At 35.4% G+C, this 25,068-nt stretch overlaps 1 protein-coding gene across 13 annotated transcripts in view; it reads left to right on the plus strand.

Annotated features, from left to right (window-relative positions):
• LOC117405667 (dystrophin-like) overlaps positions 1 to 25,068 on the plus strand; it is a 689,570-nt gene that overhangs the window by 174,971 nt on the left and 489,531 nt on the right. For all 13 annotated transcript variants that reach the window (XM_034008883.3, XM_059030144.1, XM_059030147.1 and 10 more), the window contains exons 3-7: positions 10,597 to 10,689; positions 11,500 to 11,577; positions 13,031 to 13,123; positions 14,636 to 14,808; positions 18,386 to 18,504. In XM_034008883.3, the coding sequence (XP_033864774.3) occupies positions 10,597 to 10,689; positions 11,500 to 11,577; positions 13,031 to 13,123; positions 14,636 to 14,808; positions 18,386 to 18,504 (556 nt within the window). The remainder of the gene's footprint in view (positions 1 to 10,596; positions 10,690 to 11,499; positions 11,578 to 13,030; positions 13,124 to 14,635; positions 14,809 to 18,385; positions 18,505 to 25,068) is intronic.

Genomic DNA, 25,068 nt, shown 5'->3' on the forward strand with positions numbered 1-25,068 from the left:
GCTGGGGAAGCTGCATTTTATACAGGCTTCAAGTTCAAGTAAGGCTTGGGAACTGACATTTCTTTAACCTAATGTAGTACCAAATATACCGTTTTAAAATGAAAATACGCATTTGCTTTAACCTTCCATCAGTGGCTATAATTGAGCTGACATCGAAGGCGGAAAGTTGTGCAAATGCACACCACATACATAAACACTGTTAATGTAAAAGCAAAAGAACATAAAACTGGTGTATTGAATAAACTTATTGAATAAAAATGAAATACAGTGCTGGAATACCGAGTTTCATTGGGCCATGCGTTAGTTGTGAGATAAGCGTTTCTCAACACAAGACTTGCAATGGGATTACAGGAGAAAAGGACATGTATTTCTGTCTCAGTAAGATGACGACTGTTCAATTTGTCCTTTGACTTTGATGCATGGAAAGATTTGCATCGTACCAAAGTGGCATTGGCCTATCGCCACCTCCCAAGGTGGAAAGGGGTGCAAATGCTGCCCAAAAATGTACCATGTGCACTTTGAAGGATTACTCTTATTTCCCAACTTGTACAAGGATGTTTTTCTACAGGTGCCTTAATGGTATTGCATTAATACATCATGCAGTGTTGCGTGGCAAGTGTGTTTTCAATTCAGAAGTACCACACAGTCACAGGAGAAAATCACACCGAAATAAGAGGGGTGAACAGATGGCAAAAATCTGTGCATTTACCACACGAAACCTGCTTTAATAAAAGGTACAGGGGAAAGTCCTGCACTGTTACTAATGGAAGTGCAAAACAGTTCCTAATTCATGGAACTATTTTGTTAGCTACAATCACTTTAAAGAGAGCGTATAGAAACTTGGATTTAGAGAATTAAACTGAAAAATGTGATTCCTTTAGTAACATTTCAGTAATCTTTCTTGTCAACTTTTGGGTAGGTCATATCAGTGAAAAGCAGTAATTCTCAGACTGCATAAATGCCTTCTGTTGTGCATTAGGGCAGGGGTTCCCAAAGTTTTGGTCAAGGAGGGACACTTAACGGGACATTGGGTGGTGGCCCGCATCATAAAATTCACCTATAATTAAACAACAATATGTGCAATAAATATAACATGCCTTTATATATAGACCCCAGACTATTTTCGACTGCCTTTTCTTTTTTGGTTTCTAAAATATTATTATTATTATTATTATTATTATTATTATTATTATTATTATTATTATTATTATTATTTTAGATTTGAGCATGTTTGTATTTATACTTTATTGGTGTATTTCACAGACCCAGATTAGCACCAATCTTGGTTTACCTCATCTAAATTAACATTGGATAGTCCAGGACTAGTCTTAATCAGGGTGTATGAAACCAACCATTTAGTGTGTGTTTATGGGGACATCCTAAAATGCTTACTGTGGCTTAATGTGCTTAAATGGAAAACAAATGCTCACATACTTGACCAATATCAGATTTAACACTTCCCAATACTATCCTAACATAAGTCATGGTTTTTATAATGTAATAAATTATAAATTTATAATGTAATTACTTCACTCAATTTACCTTTTATGAGGTATCCATGATAGCAATATCAACAACAGCATCCACATGAAACCAAGAGACACTTGTATTAGTGCCTTTTATAGGACTGAATATGCAACGTCATTTTTACCCATTATTAAAGATAAACAAACTGACAGTTAATCTGATGGCTGCAGATACTATATTAATACATTTTAATTACTGCAGGGTGCAGGGTGAGATTAAAGATGAGATGGAATTGAAAGTAACACTTTGCTTCGTTTTTGCTTTAGTTTGCTACATTGTTGCTTTAGTTTGCTACATTGTTGCTCATTATAACTAAGCGTAGGTTATAGCAGCCAACCTAACTTGATGTAACATTATGCTTATTTAAGTTGATTTATCCATTCATCGTCTTGTGTTCCTATGTTTTGTTTTGTCTTTATTTGTCGGGTATAGTTTGCACTATCTCTGATATAATACAAATAAAGATCCTCGTTTAATTTAACTATGGTGTTAGAGTGTTCATGTTTCACAAGGGAAAATAGAATGGTCTACCAGAATTCTAAACTGTTACTTTGCAACCATTCTGAACTTGCACGCAAAACAAATACTAAATCTATAGCCAGGCTTCTCTACTGGCAGTACTGCTGCATCAAAAGGACATTCCTTTCAACTTCTAGTCCTACCTTGGCTACGTGTGTACTGTACTATGTGAATCTGTATTGGAGTTAACTGCAGGGTAACCTTGAAACAATGTACTTGCTTTGTTTCCGTGGTTGAACGGCGTTATCGGCAGATCTGAAACAATATTGGTTGGATTGCCTGAGAACACCAGTTTGAAACATTGTAACGAATTGAAGTACAGCACTAAACTTAATAGGTTGTGAAATGAGTTAAAGAAAAGTACTTGACCTAGTTTCTGAAACAATTATTATTTTAACACAGTAATGCCTCAAAAAGGAAATGAGGGAAGCTATTTTATAGAACTAGATTCCATGCCTTGTCTGCTACTCACATACAATGCACTGCTTATGAAAAACATTGAATTAGGAGGCTGGTTTTAAAAATAGTTGGCAAATGGGCAACTGCTTTTGCCTAATCCCAGCGCAGCATTACAAAGTTAATCGATTTAATAAATCAAAGCTTTTTATATATTTATTTTAATTGTTTCCAATCGTTTCAGTGATTTAAAAAGTAGGATCCATTACTCTATGAATGCATAACGCCTAGATTGCTTGAATAAAAGATCTTCCAATTAGTTTCAAGACTTTGCAATTTGTTTTAACAAGATTAATCAGTTTGTCAATATGGATTGGGAGGTCCACCTGTTGAAAACGAATCTAGCCATTTCATATTTTCTATTAAAAACCAAATGAAACAATGTAAAAAAATATGAACAATTATATTACAAATAAAACAATGCAACTTAATAGGAAAAACCTTTACAGACAAATAAAACAACAATGAAAACAGATAGAACAGTGAACATTTAAGTGGTGTGCGCAAGGCCTCCCACAGAGACGGTCCTCTCACAGAGACGGCGCCGGCCTGCTGTTATACCCATCTCGTTGAGATCGGCGCCCCTGGATGCACATGTGTCTTGTTCTCGTGTTCTTAAAGCTACAGTAGCGGCGCGCTGCGATGTGCGCTGCTTGTACCAATATTGACAGAAAATTAACTTGTAATGACCCAAGTCTTTTCTTTCCAAGAAAATATAGAAACATCTTAGAAATGTTTGACAAGGGCTGCAAAAGGGAATAATTTTCAGCAGCTAAATAGTATGTATGACTTTAGCAAGTCTTTCTACAAGTGCAGGTGACTTACTGGAAGCAGAATAGTTCTGCAAATCCGCCTGAACACACACACGCACACACAAAAAGTACATTTCTGTGACAGAAAATAATAAATTGGAGTGATGGTTTCAAGCCTTGAAACATGTGGAATGTGGAAGTTAATAATAATGCAGTTAATAGTGGGTGGCTGTACTGTCTAAGTAACTGGATTAATTTGCATCCATCTCTATGATCAGCACCAGCTGTGTGGATCTGATCTTGCTGATTACTGTTCTTAAACTGTGTTTTGACTTTTTGCTGTCATTGTCTCGTTATGACACCCAAATGAAAAGGGCGCTGACTTTTGCTTTAGCTTAATTGCTTTTGGGATTCTAATGTGTATCTGATGACCTGACATTTTCGAAAATGGTTAGGATGCAGGAGGCAGGGATTTGGTAGCACAGCATTTAGTAATCTAAAATGTTGCATGCAGGAGTATGATGTTGTACTCTGGCTGCATGTCAGTATTTTCATGTTAGCAACAGCACCACGCCAATAGACAAGATTTGAAAACCTGTACCAGTGTTATACCCTGAATAAATCCTAGTAAAACAATAAGCATAACACTGTATCACCAGCAATGACAATACAATGAATTGTTGAACAATATTACACAGTGACCATCGCAGCTCCCTATAGATTGCATTTGTGTTACAATCCCATTAAAGATCATTCAGGGGAGATACTAAGAAAAAGGGATGTTTGGGAATCAGAGAGAGCAATGTGCTACTGGTGCTGCATTTAAAATGAAACAAATGTAAGGTTATAACAAATGACAAATACATAAACAAAATAAATAAAAAAATGAAATAATAAAATTAATAAAAATTGAAATAAATGACATCTATTATTTATGTATTCATTGTTTTTAATTTTGGCACAAATGATCCTCTATAACTGCATACACGGCAAATTAATTTAAAATAAAACATTTTTAAATACGCTACACGTGTATTTTATTATTGTAGAATTGTATTCATAGCTTAAATATATGTTTTTGTTATCGTGGACATTAACATTCGCTTATCCACATACACACTGTATTGCATATCTATAAACTACAATTGGAAGAAATGCAGGAATCAGAATGCATCATATACACTGTCTGTCTGATGTTATGGTCAGGCCTCATCATCATGTGACACTACTATCAAATTTGATTGGCTGGTATTGAAAATGTTGCCCTCGTGTTGCCTGAAAAATAGAACATCGTCCTAAGTGGGAGACATGTCGCCAGTGTGTTGCTGGAGTGTTGCCCAGGGTGGTCACACGAGGCTACAAGCCGGCAACATCTGTCGCCCCTTGTTGCCGTCGACAAATGTCGCCCATGTGACCAGGCCTTAAAAGTTGAAGTGACACTGATAGTGATACATAGGTAAAACGAAGGAGTACCCTATAAGGCCTACTCCACCAAATTAAAAAAGTAAGCACCTGTGCGAATTGAGAGAGGAATGGGTTATATCAGTCATCCAAGTGGATTAGGAAAAGTGCAAATGATTCAGCAAGTGGGTTTTTTATACATTAATGTAGAAAATATTGTAGAATTGGATACTGAGGTTCAAACATTGTTAATAAACATTCAGAGTTGATAAGTTGATATTTAATTTGGAAATAATGTTATTAAATATACAGTATAAAATATGTAAATATACAATACCCCCCCCCCCCACCCCATAGAAATGGCAGGTGTCCCATTTTAGCATTTTGAAAAGGTGGTCACCCTAGTCTAGATGTATGCATCTGAAATGATGCTTTCAGGTGAGGCTGACCATCTGTCCAAGAACGAATTGATTCTACTTGTAGCATCAACAATACTTTTATAAAAGTACTGTACTGTTTACTTTTTAGGTTCCGTAAGGATTGGTTGTTCTCTACACCCTGGTTCCTTTCCCAGGATCCAGCTGTCCTATATCTGTTTACACTTTCTCTATCTCTTATGTAAACTGAGTGTACACAGAACTGAAGTTCTCAGTACACTGTTGGCTTACTATCTCAAATGTAACCTTGATTTATATATCGACACATGCAGGACAGTAAAAACGTGTAGAATGTACAGACCTAACCCTTACAAAAAAGAGTGTACATCGAGTGGCATATGGATATATAAAGAGATATCTTCCTCCATGTAAGTGTGACAGCTTGATTTTCAAAAACAACATCAACCCAGAGCTCAAATGGAGGAATAGTTTAAATTTAGATGCTTGGCTAATATGGCATATTAAATATTAAGAAGCTCCATCATGATTCTCAGTGCCACAAAAAATGATTTACATATAAATATGTTCAATTCAGGAGTGAGCCTAAAAATATTTGATTCCCTGATTATACTTCATATAAATGCAGGCCCTTCAGCTTTTGGGGATAGATTTTAATAAAGTGCCTCAAAGTAGACACCTGAAAACCTGAAAGATAGATAAGAGTTAAAAATACTCTAATTATCACTGTCTGTCTGTCATTTAATGTTTGCTTATATAACCCCCCCCCCCTTCTACTGCATCTAAATAAGCATTGATTTAAAATGTTCCTCATACTTTTGTCTGATTTTATGTAAGTTTATTTCTTTTTTTTACAAACAATCTGAAATATTCTCTCACATAAGTGAATTTCTCTCTTGGGTCAGTAGCCAGTTAAGTTTAATCCACAGGTAAGAGATTACAAGAATAAATTAGGACAGGGAAGGGATCAATGCAGGGACCATATTGGCTTTGCAAAACGTACCATCTGTGTGCACATTTGGATCTGCCATGGCTCAGAAAGACCTTGCGTCACTTAATGTCTCATATGGAATGTATCTGAGACTTTTCTTTTTTCTTTCAGTGCAAAACTGAATCTCCAGTTTTGCAACAAAAACAAGCATTTTTATTTAAAGAGTTAAAATTATCAGTCCACTGGTAACCTGACAAAATAACCATTTCTGGCAACAATTAATAAAAACACTGGTGCTATTATCCTGTAACTATACAGTTTTTCATTGTGGTTAACCTAAAGAAACTATGCACAATTTATACAGGAATATAACAGTATATTGTCATTTATTTCAATTTATTATAACTTATCATCATCTACTTCCATACATTTAGGCATACCAACTAAATATATAATGCATACAATACACAATAAAATGCAAAAATACTGTACTGTATGCTGTAATTCTCAAACTGAACACAGTAAGGATTCAAGGAAATGCATGCACATGAATTAGGGAGTGGTTAAATATCAAAATGGAGCGATGTAACCAGTGGTGTACCACAGAGATCACTATTAGGTCCTCTGCTATTCCTAATCTACATTAATGATTTAGATTCTGGTATAGTAAGCAAACTTGTTAAATTTGCAGACAACACAAAAATAGGAGGAGTGCAGACACTGATGCAGCAGTAAAGGTCATTCAAAGTGATCTAGACAGCATTCAGAACTGGGCAGACACATGGCAAATGACATTTAATAGAGAAAAAATGTGTATTATAAACACCATATGGGAGATACTGAAATTGAAGAAGGAATCTATGAAAAAGACCTAGGAGTTTATGTTGAAACAGAAATGTCTTCATCTAGACAATGTGGGGAAGCTATAAAAAAGGCCAACAAGATGCTCGGCTATATTGTGAAAAGTGTTGAATTTAAATAAAGGGAAGTAATGCAATGCATTAGTAAGACCTCATCTAGAATACTGTGTTCAGTTCTGGTCCTCTCGTCACAAAAAGGATATTGTTGCTCTAGAAAGAGTGCAAAGAAGAGCGACCAGGATTATCCCGGGTTGAAAAGGCATGTCATATGCAGACAGGCTAAAAGAATTTAACCTATTCAGTCTTGAACAAAAAAGACTATGCGGTGATCTGATTCAAGCATTCAAAATTCTAAAAGGTATTGACAATGTCGACCCATTATTTTAACAAAAAGTATAATGACACGTCAACTTGGCTAATGCACTTCAATTTACCGTTTATGTAATAGAAGCTTCTCATGAAATACCAAATGAATGTCAAGTATTTTGATTGCAGCGGATTGGCTTGAATTAATTGTTTCACTGCCCCCATGTAATTGTAAAGAGAGTCTATTTTGCAACATCCCTAGAGTGCTTTGAGTGTCAGAATTTCAAAAGCATTTGAAAAAATAAACATTTAATGATTACAATGACTATAAGAATAATATATATATATATATATATATATATATATATATATATATATAGATATATAGATATATATATATATATATATATATATATATATATATATATATATATATACATGTATATATATATATATATATACATGTATATATATATATATATATATATATATATATATATATATATATATCTTTGCTGGAAAATCAGCAAGGCTGGCAGTGTGGTAGAAGATCACCATTGATGTAGATTACACTGTGGATCCTTCATACAGAAAGCTGGTCAAACACACGCTCTGCTGGCATTGTACATTTTGATGGTGGGAGAGCTTGACTAATGCCACAATTGGGGTTATTTTATTATACCTAAGCCACTGGGTTAGGGTGGTCTAGTAAGTGCAAGCATTTACACCAGGGACTGGCTTTCAAGACCAATTATAACCAGGCGCCTGTGTGCAGGCTTCACAGAAACTGGACAATAAAACCCGGCCTACAGTATTTTCTAGGTACTGTATGTTTAACCTGTAATTTGTAAATGCCTTTAGGTTTTTTCCAGTTACTTTGGTGCTGAAAACTAGAAAATAATTGTATAAATAAGTGCATGTCTGAAGAGTTTTGTAACATTGAAATGGCAGGGTTGAATCTGTGCGCAGGGTGCAGAGGGTACAGTACCAGCTATTTAAGTCAAAGCATTACAGCTGACGAGTGCTTGTTTGATATGCTTCTGGCTATGAGCCACTGAGTAAAGCCATGCTTGTCTCTATCACATTTAAGAAAAAATAAATACTTAACAGCAATCTTGGTAGATGATTCACTAATAATGTCTGCAAATGAACTGTCGGAGCATAGGTCAGAATATGGATAGCTTTTCAAGAAATCATTTTTTTGGTGTGTTTCCATCGTACGACAGTAGATTAAGCATTGCAGCCAAATAAAATGCAAATGATGGATACATAATTATACCATATTTTAAAATGCTAACAAGCGGGTTGCACTTATTAGTGCTTCTTTGGCTGTCGGTCTGACATATTTGTCCATCCAACCCAATTGTTTAATATCTGAAGTCTTGGTGGTTGCACAGGTGTGGCATGCATGGATAGTAATTTGATTCCAATTTTTCTAAGGACATTAGTTTAAAAGTAGGAGTAGTACCAATGATTGGACTTTCATCCAATTTTGTACAAATTAGCTCAGAAATGCCTAATGCTTTTTTAAGGAAATTAGTTGAACCAATCATTTCCACCATCTTCAGTAGATGCTGTGATTATGTTGTCTTTGTATGGTAGCCGATACCAGAATACATACGTTACAACAGGTATGTTTTTTCTTAACCTGAAGTCTCTGGGTAGACGTACAATACAATACATAGCTTATTTTTCTGTAAAACACTCTTATAGGCTGTAATAACACATCTGTGTGCTTTGTTGCTAGGCTTCAGCAATAAATTACATTTTTGCTGCAGTGTGTCTTGTAAATTACTATATACAGATCAGATCTGAAATGGCCCTGTGTATCTATTCAGAGAGGGGCTTGTGTTACACACTTTATCAATAGATGCAGTGCATTTTGTTTGGTATCACATCTCTATAGTCATTTCTTAATCTCACAGTACTTTTTATTCCAGTACCTTAATAGATGATTTTGCTTACTGGTTGTTGTTCTATAATCTTTAAAATACCAGGAAATTAAAATATATCCTGTGCTAAGAGATGTGGAAAAAGATTTTGGTTCCAGTGCAGAACAAGCCACAGGGGACACCATGATACAATATAAAATAAACAGAAAAGGGGTTGTTACAAAAACAAAATATACATTTTCATATAATATTTCATATCTATATATATATATATATATATATATATATATATATATATATATATATATATATATATATTATCCATTACAGGAAGTATTTGAGTCAGGCATTCATAGACTTGAACCAAACTTTGAACCACTTGAATAATTTATAACACATTGTGGCAGGATGACAGAGGTTTGAGGCTCAGAGACAGTGGAAGGGGCAAAATAATGATCTTTATTAAACAAAAATAATCAAATAAATAGGCACAAGGGCCCAAACAAAAGGTTTAAACAAAATACAGAAATGTAGGCTGGGCATTAGCCTTCACTACAGTTTATTTCTCAAAAAAAAACAGCACAGCACAGCACAGCACAGCACAGCACAGCAACAAACAAACTCACCCAAAAAACCCTCTCCCACAAAGGGTTTCACCTGCCCTTTTATAGTCTGTGGCTATAAAATTCAACACTTTTCACATTCTCACATGTATTTTACAGGGAGGAATTTAACCCCCTCCCTGCCAATCCAAACCAAAACAAGAATCACAAAAACATAATGAAAACAGTAAAAATAACAATAACAAAACACAAATTATAGGAGCGAGCTGGCACCCCACCACACACATATTTGAGCTTCTCCCAAATTAACTGGGCCATTGGGCTCAATTTACATTCTGTTTGCACCAGTCAAAAGTCTCCCCTCATTTTTCTACAGTTTTACACCATTAAATGGAGACAGAATACGTGTGCACATTATGTGATAGACTAACTGTGGCAGGACAGTGTCACTGGCAATGGTGTTTAGACCAGGAAGGGGGACTCAGACACAGAAGTTGCACATTTCAAAGCCTTATGCACATGTTTAATTATAAATAAATAAACAAAACACTAAACATTAGACAGAACAAAACACATTAACAAACGGCACAAGGGCCAAAACTAAAGGTCTACAAAAACACTTGGAGACGTGAAGAAACACTGACACGGACGTGAATACAGCACAACACAGAGCACCAACATCAATCCTCCTACCCAAGCTAACACCCATAATCACCCTATTTATACACCTGTGGCTGGAGCCTTAATTAATTATTTAATCACTTAGTCAATTCACGGCTCCAGCTACATTCCCATGTGCTTTTGGAGGGAGGATTTTAACTCCAGGGCAATGGCTAATAATAGAATTTGTATTCTTTTTTTTTCTTTATACCTTCTTCTAAGAGTGGTACCCTAGAGATGCAGAGGTAATGCATTGGGACACACCACCAATGGGACATCAGTGTATTGTTGTACCCTGCTACAGTAATCATTTACTCTCTGTTTCTTTGTGCAGGCTGGGAAATCTCAGATTGAAGACCTCTTCACTGATCTTCAGGATGGGAGACGGCTTCTGGAGCTCTTGGAAGGCCTAGCAGGCCATGAACTAGTGAGTCATCACTATCTGTCTACTGCCTCTGCAAAGTGATTCAGACAACTCTGATGCTTTCTTATATAAAAAAAAAAAGATTAGGAAAGATCTCTGTGAATTTAATCTCATACATTTTAGCTCCCCTCCTGCAGATTTCAATGACTTGTTTAATTGCTTTTAGAACACTTAAAATGTATAGACATTTCTAATTTGCTTTGTTTATTTAACTCACATTTTCTTTCCTTAATGGCACAAAGACTTATGATATACAGAAAACAGGAGTAAGCAGATGATACGTTGACAAAAGAAAGACATTGAAGTTGTTACTTAATTTACAATCCTCAAAGTTGTTTCCTGTTTTGAGAGGTAAAAAATAACTTTATTTCCCAAGTACTGTAGTAAAAAAAAAAAAAAGTCTTTGTTTTGTTTTCTGCAGACAGAATTCGGAATATAGAAGCCAAATAAAATCAGAGTGGGCTGAAAGTAAGGCATATGAAATTATAATACATGGAAGGAATTCTTTATGACTGGTCTTTGGACTAGGCTGAGTTGTGATGGAGGAATTCACATACAATTCCCACTAAAACTCCACTCAGTGTCAGGCAACGTGATTGCATATGCATATACCCTCTAGGCTTGTTTTAACAAAACATTGAGGCTGAATTAAAATGGTCATGCAACCGTCCTGTTTAAATTAAATTGGTTTGGAAGAAGCCGTATTTGAACTTTGTACTGTGTTCTGTATTCTGTAAAAATTAACCAACATTTTCCACACAACAGAAATTCTGACATTTTACAAGATATTTTCTGCTTTATTTTTGCTTTCAGGTAAAAGAAAAGGGCTTCACAAGAGTTCACGCGCTCAACAATGTCAACCGAGCATTGCAAGTCCTACAGAAAAATAACGTAAGTAAGAGAAATACTAAACTCAGCACTATTGAGTGTTTGAAGATTATGGGTGGTAAGTATGTGGAAACTGTCAGGATAAGTTTGCATCTGTTAAGCAACCTAAAAATGTTCAGTCTACGACTAAAGGCTGGTTCTAAGTCTTCAGATTCAGTTCAGGATTTTTTTTGGTTGTGATCCAGCTTTCATTACACTGGTCTGCTGGTCTGTCTTTTCTGTTTGTGGGTTTATGTAACATTCAGCGCAAGCTGTTCCCTATCCCTTATCCAGCCATGAGTTAGTTGTTTAGCCACTCCCTCAAGTCTACCATTTGTGGGTGAATTCCCATCACTTTGAAAATCCATTAGGGGTTTGCTGATACTCATATTTTTTGAGTAGCTGCCTTTAAGAAGTTTTTGTGAGAAGGTATTACTATAAATACATCAAAACACACCTATTTATTAATGTGTTGATTTCAAAACAAGAAAAGCTGCTCTTCCCTTTACAAATGAGTACCAATCAATGACAATTAACTTCTGAGTGTTTTAAAAGCTGTTTGGAAGTGATATTTCCTCTCATCCGGGGTGCTGACATTTCTACTGCTGTACCAAAGCCATGATGATGATGAAAATATGTTGCAAAAACTAGCAAATGCAACTGACTCGTCACATAAATGTGACCTTTCCTAAGACCTAACGTGAGCTGTCGCTGTGTTAGTCAGAAATAACACCTCGCCCAGGACTACAATCCCACAATTCACTGCAGAGATGACGCATTTCTAAGGAATCGAAGGAAAGTTTATATTGTTTTTAATTTCATATCAAAAGGATAAAAGGAAGGTACCGGTGAGACAAATAGCCGCTTATAAAATATGCATTTTAGTTAGTTTAATCACGACAGGTTCTATATTAAATAACACTGCCAGATTGTTATTGATTGCTACTCCATAATTGTTTCACGGGACAGGAGCAAGGGCTGTGTGGAGGAAGAATCTCAGAAATTGAGAATAAGCGAGAAGTGCTTTGTGACTTAGGAAAGAGTACAGGGTTTCCCTTTGCCTCGCGGAGGGCCGTCCTCACAGAGGTGAGACCGAGGGGAACCTAGAGGGAAGAGAATGGGAAAACTAATAAGAGACGATAGATTTGGCCAGGGGGTCCCATCTGGCTTGTGGAGAACCTTCCTGGCGAAAGGTTCTTTTGGAGAGAATAATTCTATTTAAAATACCTGATGTGTTCATTGCTAGTTTTGCATTCCTTTCAGAAAAAAAGTAATGAAAACTTAGTGTAACAGGTGAGAGGCAGGATGCTCTTAACCACTATGTAAAAGAGCCGGGGTCGTCTGTAGCTTTTCAACTCATCTCATCTCTCTGACAGAAGACACAGTACTGCTTGTTACATTTGCATGCTTCAGAAAATAACTTCTATTTTTGAACTTTAACATTTATTAACTGTTTTCCTGTCTTTTTTACCAACAGGTTGAGCTGGTAAACATTGGAGGTGCCGACATAGTGGATGGAAATCATAAACTTACCTTGGGTTTGATCTGGAGCATTATCCTCCACTGGCAGGTGAGGGTGGTGTTGTGATGTTGTTAAAGTTACACTGTACAACACGAAACAGACATAAATAAGGTTTGAAAGTCATATGAATCAGGGTTGGAATCAGACTGTTCATATAAATATGTGTGGTGTGCAGGCAGGCTGGTTTGATGTTAGTCCAGACCAGAAGGCAGTACATGGGTACAAAAACAGATGACATTTATATTAGCAGTATCAAATTCTTTACAATACAAAGCCTAGTTCTATAGTTTTATTCTGTAACACACATGTCAGAGTCAGGTACTTTTATTATTTGTCCCGATTGTTAACCCATGTTACTCCAGATACATCCCAGGAACGTCTTCATGTATTTAACAGTGTACAGCCCAGTAGGTGGCTCTGAAAAACTATATAAATTGCCTACACACAGTAAACGATTACTAAAGGATCATTACTGTTGGTTTGATGATAGGTCATGGATAACAGATGTACAGATTTACTGTCAATTGTGTTATGTTTCCTAAAAACAAAGATTCTTTTAATAATAATAATAATAATAATAATAATAATAATAATAATAATAATAATAATAATAATAACAAATAAAAGAAAAATAATTAAGTACAAGCATAATACTCATCATATTTGATAAGACATATTTTTTACCATCCAAAATCATAGATTTGCAACAAGAAAGTATACATGGGCTGTTTTCCTTTCATATATTATAAGTGTGACTGCTGCCATTTCACTGTGGCACTAAGAAGTCATGTTGCTTATACTGTAGTAGTGCATGAGGTATACTGCAATGAGACTAATTTTACAAAGCTCCTACTTAGACATTTTAATAAAACAAAGCAGTTTTTATTCTGTATTATAGGATGGTTATAAAAAATAAAAAAAAACACCAATGCATGTAACGTTTAGAGCCCTATTAGCATGCAAGCGGGGCCACTTTCTCTTACAGTTACATGAGGTATGCTGGACCTTTAAAATTGCATTAAATTGATAAACGACTCTAGTGGAATTAGGTCATTGTATGCAATACATTAAAATACATCAAAAGGCTGTTTATGACGCTTGTAAGCTAATTTAACATGCAAATGTGTCTAACTGTTGGGGATACATTGGGGTCAAAAGCAATTCAGAAGGATACTGAGATGGATCCATTGACTGATAGTTATGAGTAATCCTGTTTATCCAAGTTCATTATTGCTGGTCATACCTTCAAAGCTTCACTGAATGTCATGAATGCATCTGATGGTTTCCAGTTTATCAGAGGTAACCTGATGTAATTAAATGTAGGAATAAATTATGTAGTACAGCATATTATGTTCTTCTCTTAGTGGATTTCTGTCACATTTTGTCTATATTTGAAATGGGATTGAATGGTTGTTCCAAATCTTTCAGCACAATGAGCTTTGTCCCTGAACATTTCTCACATACAAGTAGGTTTTGATTCAGAATGACAAAAGCCACAAGATTGTTATTACTGCCTGTTTTTTGTGGTGTAAAATCACATTATGTCTGTCTCTCACACAGGTAAAGGATGTAATGAAAAACATCATGGCTGGTTTGCAACAGACAAACAGCGAGAAGATCCTGCTAAGCTGGGTCCGCCAGTCAACCCAGGACTACCAGGAAGTCAATGTCGTCAATTTCACCAACAGCTGGTCTGATGGTCTGGCCTTCAATGCACTTATCCATAGTCATAGGTACGATTTATTTATTTTATATCATTGATCTTGCAGCCTTTAGTGATGGTTCATATCCGCTTCATGAAAACTGAAATGTGTAAATAAAGATAGGTGGTATTCAGTAAATGACAATCTAAGGCTGAAAAAATAATTTTCATCTTTCTAATTCTAGCAATGAACAATAAACCAGCCACTAGTCTGATCACAATGGGGTTACGACTTGGGATCCTGAAATATATACAACCAGTCACGTTTAGAGAAAGGCGACTTGGTATGGGTGTGAAATACCATATTTAGTGTTCTTGTCTAGATTCATTTTATATATCATTTTCTATTTCATTCATCACATCCTAATGATATAATTCAAAATAAAAAAAAGAAAGCACCCCTTTGGGCTCAATATAACAATCAAATATGTCTTCTCTATAAGTGCAGATGTATTAAGTATCTGCAATACACTGCACTTCAATGGATATAAGAAATCCTCTGGGGGCAAAGGGTTGCAAGTTAATGGTTACATTCTGTACCCACTGTACTTAGAGAGAAGACATGATTGAGGGCTTTATGGTGGCTTTTAACTTAAAAAAAAAAAAAAGTCAGAATGTGATCAAGGAAACAAAGAAAAGTATCTACAAAGTGATTCTAAACAACAAGAAGATTACATGAGATATCTGTAATCTGTTATACCCATAACAAATTGCCCTTCAAAAAGGCTATGTTTTACTCCCCAGTGCTTCTAGACACATATACTTTACAGGTATCTTTTGAGATACCTCAACTATGTAGAGTTTCCCTGGACCATAGGTTTGGGAAATACGTGTATCTGTGTCTATTTTTATAAAGCAAAATATTCTGATGCATAATTTGTATTTTCCAGTATTATTTGTGCTAAAAATGCTTCAAGCGAATATATATTCATAGAGGCCTGTCAATTTACTTGGCACTATTTTCTTCAAGAAATATGATTGGCTTGAGCATTTTTAAGCAGTCAGTAATGCTATTTTAATAAATCATCCAGCATCATAAAGAAAACATTGTCAATCTGCATAATTAGCTGCTTCACAACTTATTATGTGACTTTGGTGCTACTGCTGCTGTTAATTGCAATGTTCAGTACAATGTACTTGTTTAAACTTCGAGGGGTTACAATCCATTACTCCATTGTCAGGAGAATTGTTAAGAAATGCAGCCTTCATTAGGGAAACAATGGCAGCATTAATACATGCCATAGTGTTCCCCAGACAGTGGAAGTAATATAAAGGTAATTTGTTCAGGAATCATTCACATGTCAGGCTTCAATCACAGATGTTCTGTGAGGGAGTCAATTTTTAAATATATTTTTTAAAGTGTTCAGTGTTTCTACTGAGTTATACAGTTTAATGAATAACCAGCTCTTTTCAGACATTACAACAAAGGATTAGACAAGAAGAGTTAGTTAAAGCATGAGTTAAAGTTTTGTGTATGAAAATTAAAAAAAAAAAAAAAAAATGATGTAGAATTCTGCAAATGTGGAGCTATTACTGGTTGAAATCCGCTTTTTAATAACCACATCATCAAGTTCAAAATAACTTAGTGGAACTGGAGTCGTTCCTTTTGGATGTTTTTGTCTTGATAAGCCATTACCATGGTTTAATGGTGTATTTTATTTGAGTGTATTCTTGTTTGTACTTACATTGCGAATCAATAAAGTGACTGCATTTTTACTATGACTATCTTATCAATATGTCTGTCTGGGATATGTAGATAAAAAGGTTTCTCGTAAAACTATATCTGTACTTGCTTATTACCAAATACAGTTGAATTGTCAGTCACATTCCGCTGTAGCCTCATTCTTGGGGCAATAATTAGTGGTAGCATTAAGGGAAGAATTATACCCACTGGAATCATACATGTGTTTGTAAATTCTTTGTGTGTTTGTCTTATTTTTGTTATAATAACCAATGCAAACCAGTACGAATAATCTCAGAATACATGAATCTAATGGTTCGGCATTTTTTTATATATAAAAACAACAGTTTATCTGCTTTCATCCATCTGCAGTCTGAAAGGTCTAAAAGGATTTGATATACAAGTGAGAAGAAGTCCTTCAAGTTTAAGGCAATTATTGTGTTCACTATTTAAAATGTGACAGGCAGGGCGACAGACCAGACACGATTGTGCATATGGATCTGCTATATGAATGAGAACAATAAAAATGCCATAAATGTATACATTTAAACATGTTAAAATATACTTACTGTCATTCATGAATTCCTAAACAAAATTGCCACTGCATCGCCATTTTGAACCTGTTTTTATCTAATCCAATTGCAAATAAAGAGATTCCACTTGCCAACAAAATCTAAATTGACTTGGACAGAAAAAAATGTGTGTTGTCTGCTTCTTTGTTTGTTCCAAAGTCATCACACATAATTTATTGATGTATAAGTCCAGCTATTAATGTTTCTACATGTAAATATTGCTTACTGCCAGCATATTTTTTGTATAAAAAAAATTGTAAAATACAGTGCCTAATAATATCTTTCAAAGCGCATTCGACCTGTGGGGCTTGCAGAGTTTCTGACAGCAACTTGAGATTAATTAAATAGTTCAGTGCTCTGCCTTTCAAGCACTTGGCAGGCCAGCAAGCAGATAGAGCCACTGTCAGTTTTTACTGCATGCTAGGGAAGGCAGTATTAATAAATCAGTTTTTCTTGGGTAAACTGTAGCCTTGGAATATGTTAACAGGATTAATATATTATACATATTAGTTTAAAATGTATTGGCTTTAAAATTGTATTATTTTAGGAGCAACATTATCAACGGACTAAACCCAGACAAGGGCTTTATATTTCACTATGTTATGTAAACAGGCCCAAATGTCCCTACCTTATGATTTTTAACATAGTGTAAATTTCTCCAACACTGCATCTTGTATAAGTCAGTATTTAATTTTCCATTAAGTAACCATAATTTTAATACAAAAGAAAAACTCCCCTCACCTGCTCTCCTCTCTTGAAACCTTACTACTCATGTCAATCTGTCGGCCAAACAGTCCAAATTCTCACCGTATTCCAGAATGAGCTTATTATGAATGTCACCCACATGCTCCACTATGATCCAGTGGTTAAAGAAACAGCCCTATAACCCGGAGGTCCCCGGTTCAAATCCCACCTCAGCCACTGACTCATTGTGTGACCTTGAGCAAGTCACTTAACCTCCTTGTGCTCCGTCTTTCGGGTGAGATGTAATTGTAAGTGACTCTGCAGCTGATGCATAGTTCACACACCCTAGTCTCTGTAAGTCGCCTTGGATAAAGGCGTCTGCTAAATAAACAAATAATAATCTCGTACTTGGTTTATATTGACATACTTTTACAGTAAATACCTGCAGATCTATCTTAAAAAAAGAGTACCGCACTTATAAAAACAAACTTTGACATGCATAAGAAATCATTCTGGAGTGCGTCACAGTAAAATTCAGAGTTTATGATATTGCCTGGATCTCTATAAAGTTGTACTCCCTGGGCCTCTATTTTTAGGGCAGCAATTTTCAAAGAAATGATTGCATCCACAGAGAGACTAGATTAAATTAATAATCACGTTTCCTCTCCCAGGCCTGACCTCTTTGAGTGGAGCAGCGTACTGAAGTATCAGTCAGCGATTGAAAAACTGGACCATGCATTCAGCACAGCCAAACAACACCTAGGCATCGAGAAACTGCTGGATCCTGAAGGTTGGTTCAAAGAGGCATTTAGTCTCCTTGTCTATCTTTTTCCATTGGATAATGTCAGAGACAGTGAATGCAGATACCGTATAATAAGTAGATTGTGATAAGCACATATTAGATTTTCGGTTAGTTGTGTGGAGATAGCAGTTGGTTGCCATACTACATGTTGAAGGGGAATCTTAAGGTAAAACAGCATTGTCCTTGCAAGGTGTGATTTTCTTGTGAGCTTGCAAGTTTTGGAAAGCGAGAGATATAATTTATGGTGCTGTGTATCATAGGCCAGCTGTGTACGTGTGACCTAGGTAACCTTGTCATTAAAGGACACACAAAGAGGCTGACTCCCAGGGGTGTCATTGAGGGTTTTTTTCATCACCCTTTTCAGTCTTATCCCATTGCTTTGTGAGTGCCAGTTGCACTTTGAAGTACTGCTTTAACGTATTTGAACCTACTTCTAATGTGTTGATTATTGTTGTTTATGTCTTCAATTATCCTAATTAACAAATTAAATATGTGAAGTGATGTTAATTATAAAATGAAAAGGATTCCAACCTACATATACAAATGCACAGGTTCAGATCTCATTAGATATCATCTCATTATTATGTTAAAGGCCATTTTATGAGCACAATAAAATACTTGAAGCTGTTTGGGTGTATTGAGGCAATCCACTTACAGTAGCTGTGCTTGTGCCTCACACTGCACTTGTGTGTCTTCTTGTGAGTTGTTACATATTGCATCATATCTGCTCTCTTGTTTGAATGGATTTATACTCTATCAAAAAGTGTCCCTCAAGCTACGTGATTGGGCTCTTTGTGATGCTACCTGTTTGACTGTGTCTTTCTGTCAGGGCACCAAGCAAGTGTCTTAACCACTGCACAAGAAAGCCAGGCTTGTTTGCATGAGCAGCCCCTGCAGCAATCAGAATCTGTGATGGCAGTGCATAACACACCTGAACACATTTATTTAACACTTTTAAGCACCATATTTTCAAGTTGTATATTATTATAGTCAACAGAGGGAGTGCATGATGTCAAAGTTAAATGCCCAGATCTAGCAGCATAGTTTTATTTTTGTTTTTTCCTGTTGTCAGCTGTATGTTTAATAACATACTGTTTTGGGAGACATTCCACAGCAGTAATTTAATTGTCACTGTGGTTTACCAAAAGGTGTGTACAGTACACCTAAAGTAATTAAATTAGGGTTCTTGAAGAAAAAAAATTATGTTGATTCAAATTTTAGTATATTTTCTAGATTACATTTTTTTGTTTTACCGGTAGCACTTTCCTTGTCAAATTAGGACTCGCTGTTAACTAAATGAAATCACGATGTCCCATTGCATTTAAATTTGGTACATAATTGTTAAACTAACGTCACTGAGTTTACAGTTATTTAAGTTGGTGGGATGGAGGGAATGTGTGCAGTTTTAGCATTTCAGATTTCAAGATGAATAGACAGTAAGAGACAACAATTAACATGCACCAGTTTACAGTATCACATCAGGTATTTTAGTGAATACTACATCACTATTGAAACTGTATGATTTAAATGTACTAATTTAAAAAATGCTTTCCCTTGAAAAAAATTGACAACGACTAAATACAGATGGATTTTTTACTTGTGTATTAATAATAAAGCAGTATAGAATACAATTCTAGGATGGTGAACATCTTTGTATGGATTATAGTTAGAGCTTCTGTTTTTCGGTTTTTATTAAATGTACATTCTTCTGGGGTTTTTGTGTGTAGGCATTATTTTACATTTTGCCACAATTCTGTTTTAAATCCTCCGTATCTTGGAAAATGTCCCCGTTACCGCGTTAGGAACAGTACATGATACAGTGCTAAATGTATTGTATTTCAATGGGAGACATTATCTTTTTGCAGAAATTAGCTGTTTTTATTTGCTGGTCTGATCAGTTTCTTCCCACTGAATGCTCTATTTGCTATGTCATGTCATGATTTCAATAGACCACAATTTTCTCTGAATTCTTTGCTTTTTATAGTCATCTGTGCTTCATTGCGGTCTGTTTGCTCTTATTGTACACAATACTATAATGCATTTCAAATGTTAAACCTTTGAAGCTGATCTATATCATAATACTAAATAGGTAAACCAAAATTGGACAATGTGTTTTTTTTGTATCCTAATTAAAGAGACAGTTTCCAGGAGGATGTTTTCTAATCCTGGTTATGTTGTCAAACCAATTGTGAGACATTTTTTCAGACATTTGGTTTTACACTCATTCTTATCTAAATACCCCTTATCAAACTTATGGGGTGTTGACAAGAATGGAATATATTTTGTTAGTGAATTCTTTAGGCACAATGTGATTCTTAATGTTGTCTTAGATACATAGACAACTTAGACAGCTAATTAACATGTCACACTAAAGTCAGCTAAGGAATGTGTGTGATAGGTGATGACAACCTGACATTAAAATATTTTGTTAAATGGAAGAGATGAATATAAAATCTCAGTGCAACATATTGTCTGGAATTAATTGGCCAGATGGGAAGTTAAATATTTATGCAGCCACTTAACAAATTAAATATCAGGTTATCATACATGTTGACTAAATGGATTAATTCTATGATGTTCAACAATACAATAAGGTGTTTTAGGCCATTCGATATTCTGTTTATATTTTTAATTAATTGGAATAAATGTGTACATTTTTTATATTAAATCAATTAATTCAGGGATTATATTTTATCTGTAATTCAATATGTTAACATGACATCATTCAGCAGATTTCATTCAACTTTATGAAGCATAGATGAGTTAATTCTATACGGTTATGCAAAACTTTTGACCATAGCTGTAAATATATATACACACATATTATCAATCATACTCTGCCAAAATAGATTATGAATGATTTACAAACCGCAAACAGCACTATATATTCCTTATCAAATATTGTTTGATAGATTCTATTACTTCTAAATCTGAGGATTTAAAGAATTATATCTGTTGTGTCTGAAAGATATTACTGTTTCCAGTCATCCAGGATCTCACATTTGCGGTCTCTGACATGGTCTCTGGAAGAGTTCTCATTATTCTCTTGGAGGGGTGAAGTTATTATTATTATTATTATTATTATTATTATTATTATTATTATTATTATTATTATTATTTATTTCTTAGCAGACGCCCTTATCCAGGGCGACTTACAGTTGTTACAAGATATCACATTATTTTTACATACAGTTACCCATTTATACAGTTGGGTTTTTACTGGAGCAATCTCGGTAAAGTACCGTGTTCAAGGGTACAGCAGCAGTGTCCTCCACCGGGGGCTTGAACCCACGACCCTCTGGTCAAGAGTCCAGAGCCCTATCCACTACCCCACACTGCTGCCCGTTAGATAAACGGGCAGCAAAAAAAAAAAAAAAAAGTTAGATAAACCGTGCACGTTGCTTGCACCTCTGTGAGGAAGGTTTGAGAACAAAATGGGCAGCGTCTGTCTGAACAGTAATAATGTAGTTCCATGTTGAGATAGAGATATATATATATATATATATATATACAGACGTGCTCAAATTTGTTGGTACCCTTACAGCTCATTGAAATAATGCTTCATTCCTCCTGAAAAGTGTTGAAATTAAAAGCTATTTTATCATGTACACTTGCTTGCCTTTGGGATGTCATAGAATAAAGCAAAGAAGCTGTGAAAAGAGATGAATTATTGCTTATTCTACAAAGATATTCTAAAATGGCCTGGACACATTTGTTGGTACCCCTTAGAAAAGATAATAAATAATTGGATTATAGTGATATTTCAAACTAATTAGTTTATTTAATTGATTGCAGTGATTGCCTCTAAATGTTGTGCAACAAAATATTAGATTAGAGGTCCCATCATTTTTGTCCATGCCATTTTCATTTGTTTTATTATTTACAATATTATGTTGAATAAAAAATCAAAAGCAAAGTCTGATTTCTATTAAATATGGAATAAACAATGGTGGATGCCAATTACTTTTGTCAGTTTCAAGTTATTTCAGAGAAAATTGTGCATTCTTTGTTTTTTTGTGGAGGGGTACCAACAAATTTGAGCACGTCTGTATATATATATATATATATATATATATATATATATATATATATATATATATATATATATATATATATATATTTGTATAGATTTTGCATTTCAAAGTAGTCAAACCAGGGACGGATGTCTGGAAGTACTTAATGTTCATGAACATGGCACTGGCAGGTCCCTAGGTTGATGCAATTAACGGGGTCATGAAATATTGACTGCTTATTACAATGTCTGACAGTATCAAAAACGTGTAGCTACCAAACGTCTCAATCGCTTAGGCTGTTTTCATTGACATTTAAGAGAGGAAAAGGAGGAGAAGGCAAGGGCTAATCAAATCTCTCGCCTGCCAATACAAAAGTATTACTTGGATGTGTAAATCACAAAGTTACTAAGCTGGCTTTTGACTTCCAGTGAGACATTTGCATAAATAAATGGGAAGACAGCAGCAGAATGAGAATATGGGTTAGAACGATAAAGGAGGCTGGAGTACAAGAAAAGAAAAGAAAAAACAACAACATAATCTTCACAGAATGAGATCTGACAGGCCAGCATGCAGAGGATCACCTTAGCTTTCTGCGAGAGCTTGAAGATAAATTGTTTTGGGATTTAAGTGATGAAGGAGAAAAGTACATAAGCTGCATCTGTATGATGGAGAATTCTGAGGATTTTTCTAAAGAGGACTTTTGTAAAAGTTAGCAAGCTACAAAGGTAACCAAGCGCCAATATTTACCTCTCCCCTTACATCTCAATTAATGATTACATGTCATGAAAGTGATTGAGACATCCAGCGCAAGGAATCAATTAAAGGCTGGCTAGATTGGTCAGTGTACTCACTTACATGCATTGCATTTTAAGTAAGCATTTTGAAGTGTGCTGCTTTGAACTGATGATACTGCTTTATATCACTTCAAAGGGGATAGTTCAATAGGAATGCATTATGTTGGTGGTGGTCAGTCAGGCATGATTTGTGATGTTTGTTTCAGTGAAAATGAAAATGTTTAGACTAAATTTTCTGATCTTTGGATTGAGGTATACAAGTACAGTATGCAGTGTTTTTTTCTGAAATATCATAAAATATCTGTTCTATTGTAGTTTTTTTGTTTATTTGTTTTTTAGGAGAAGGACACTGTTACAGTATTGTAGTATATTGTGTTTTCGATTTAAAGGTATAGGACACTGTACAGGAATGTATAGGAATGGACCGGTGGGTTAGTGTACCATCACTTTATTAGTAATTGGCAAGGGACTTTTGCTACTATACCCATATTTATGCTATGTTACTGGGTTGCTTTGGGGTACATTAATAGAGAGCGTACATGGAGGTTAGTGATTGGCCGCATGTTAAACAGGCAGCCTGATGTCACAATAGGGTATGGCACAGTAGGGAGGAAGGTAACTAGGGAAGGCAGTGCAGTGGGACAGGGAGAGCATGCAATGGCTGTGACTGAGCTGGATTACATCTGTGTCAATGCCAAAGGGCAACAGATTGGACCTTAGAGGCCTCTCAGTGCGTGCAGGGCATTAATACAATTCCCTGCTGCTCCTGAGGGTGAAAAATGACTCCTCTGGTGTGCGTATTTATCAACCTCCTTTTTTGCAGAAGTTTGGGCTGAAATCATCAGATTGATACTGTTAAATATAACAAAACTATAACCTGGTTCTTAGCTTCTGACAACCTTTAGTTACCTAGCAACCTTTTTGCTTATTTTTTTGTTTTTAGTAGTTTCTTCTGTTTAAAATCTGTCATAAGCTATTGCGACCATTTCAGTCTTTGACATTCCTTGCAACTTCTGAAGACTGTTGAATACAGTGAATATAGTGTGTGAGGCTTTAAACATCAATAAAATGCCATTATTTAAAAAAAAAAAACTCATTGATGTCCATTTCTACAAACCCAAATGAACTGTGTAAACAACATGAATATACTACAATATCCCCCACACACCCAAGCACACACATGAATGACTTGAAAGCATACTTACCATGTGCCTGTGTTTCTGTGCTTCTCCCCTCGCCTCCAATGTTCTCCCTCTGGGAGCCAGTGACTCTTGCCAACCTGCCTTAGTGGCTCAGTCACCATCAGGCCTCTTTTCTAAAAAGGCGGCTCTCCACTGGGACAGATAGAAAATCTATTTGCTAAACTAAACACAGAGATTGTGCCTTGTGATTGGAAAATATGTAGTCACTGGCCCTAAAAGATTTAATAAAAACAGGCCTAACGTTATACAACTGTATAAGTAAGTCTCAGCTTGCTTTGCCTTTTTAACTTTTAAAGACATTTTGAAAGTTAAAAATAAATAAATACATGAATAAATAATAATCACAGTGCAGGCAGTTTGCATGCTGACTCTGTGTGTATACTTCAGGAAGTTATTAGTGACCAGGTGGATCAAGACCACCTGGGTCAATGCTAATTGGAAACACATTAAAAAAATCTAAGTCTATACTGTACTGTGGTGTACTAATGCCAATCTGGAAAATGGCAAAACATAAAATATGAAAATGCTTTATTTCAGGGAATG

The sequence above is a fragment of the Acipenser ruthenus genome, chromosome 9 (assembly GCF_902713425.1).
Source record: "Acipenser ruthenus chromosome 9, fAciRut3.2 maternal haplotype, whole genome shotgun sequence".
Lineage (NCBI taxonomy): Eukaryota > Metazoa > Chordata > Actinopteri > Acipenseriformes > Acipenseridae > Acipenser > Acipenser ruthenus.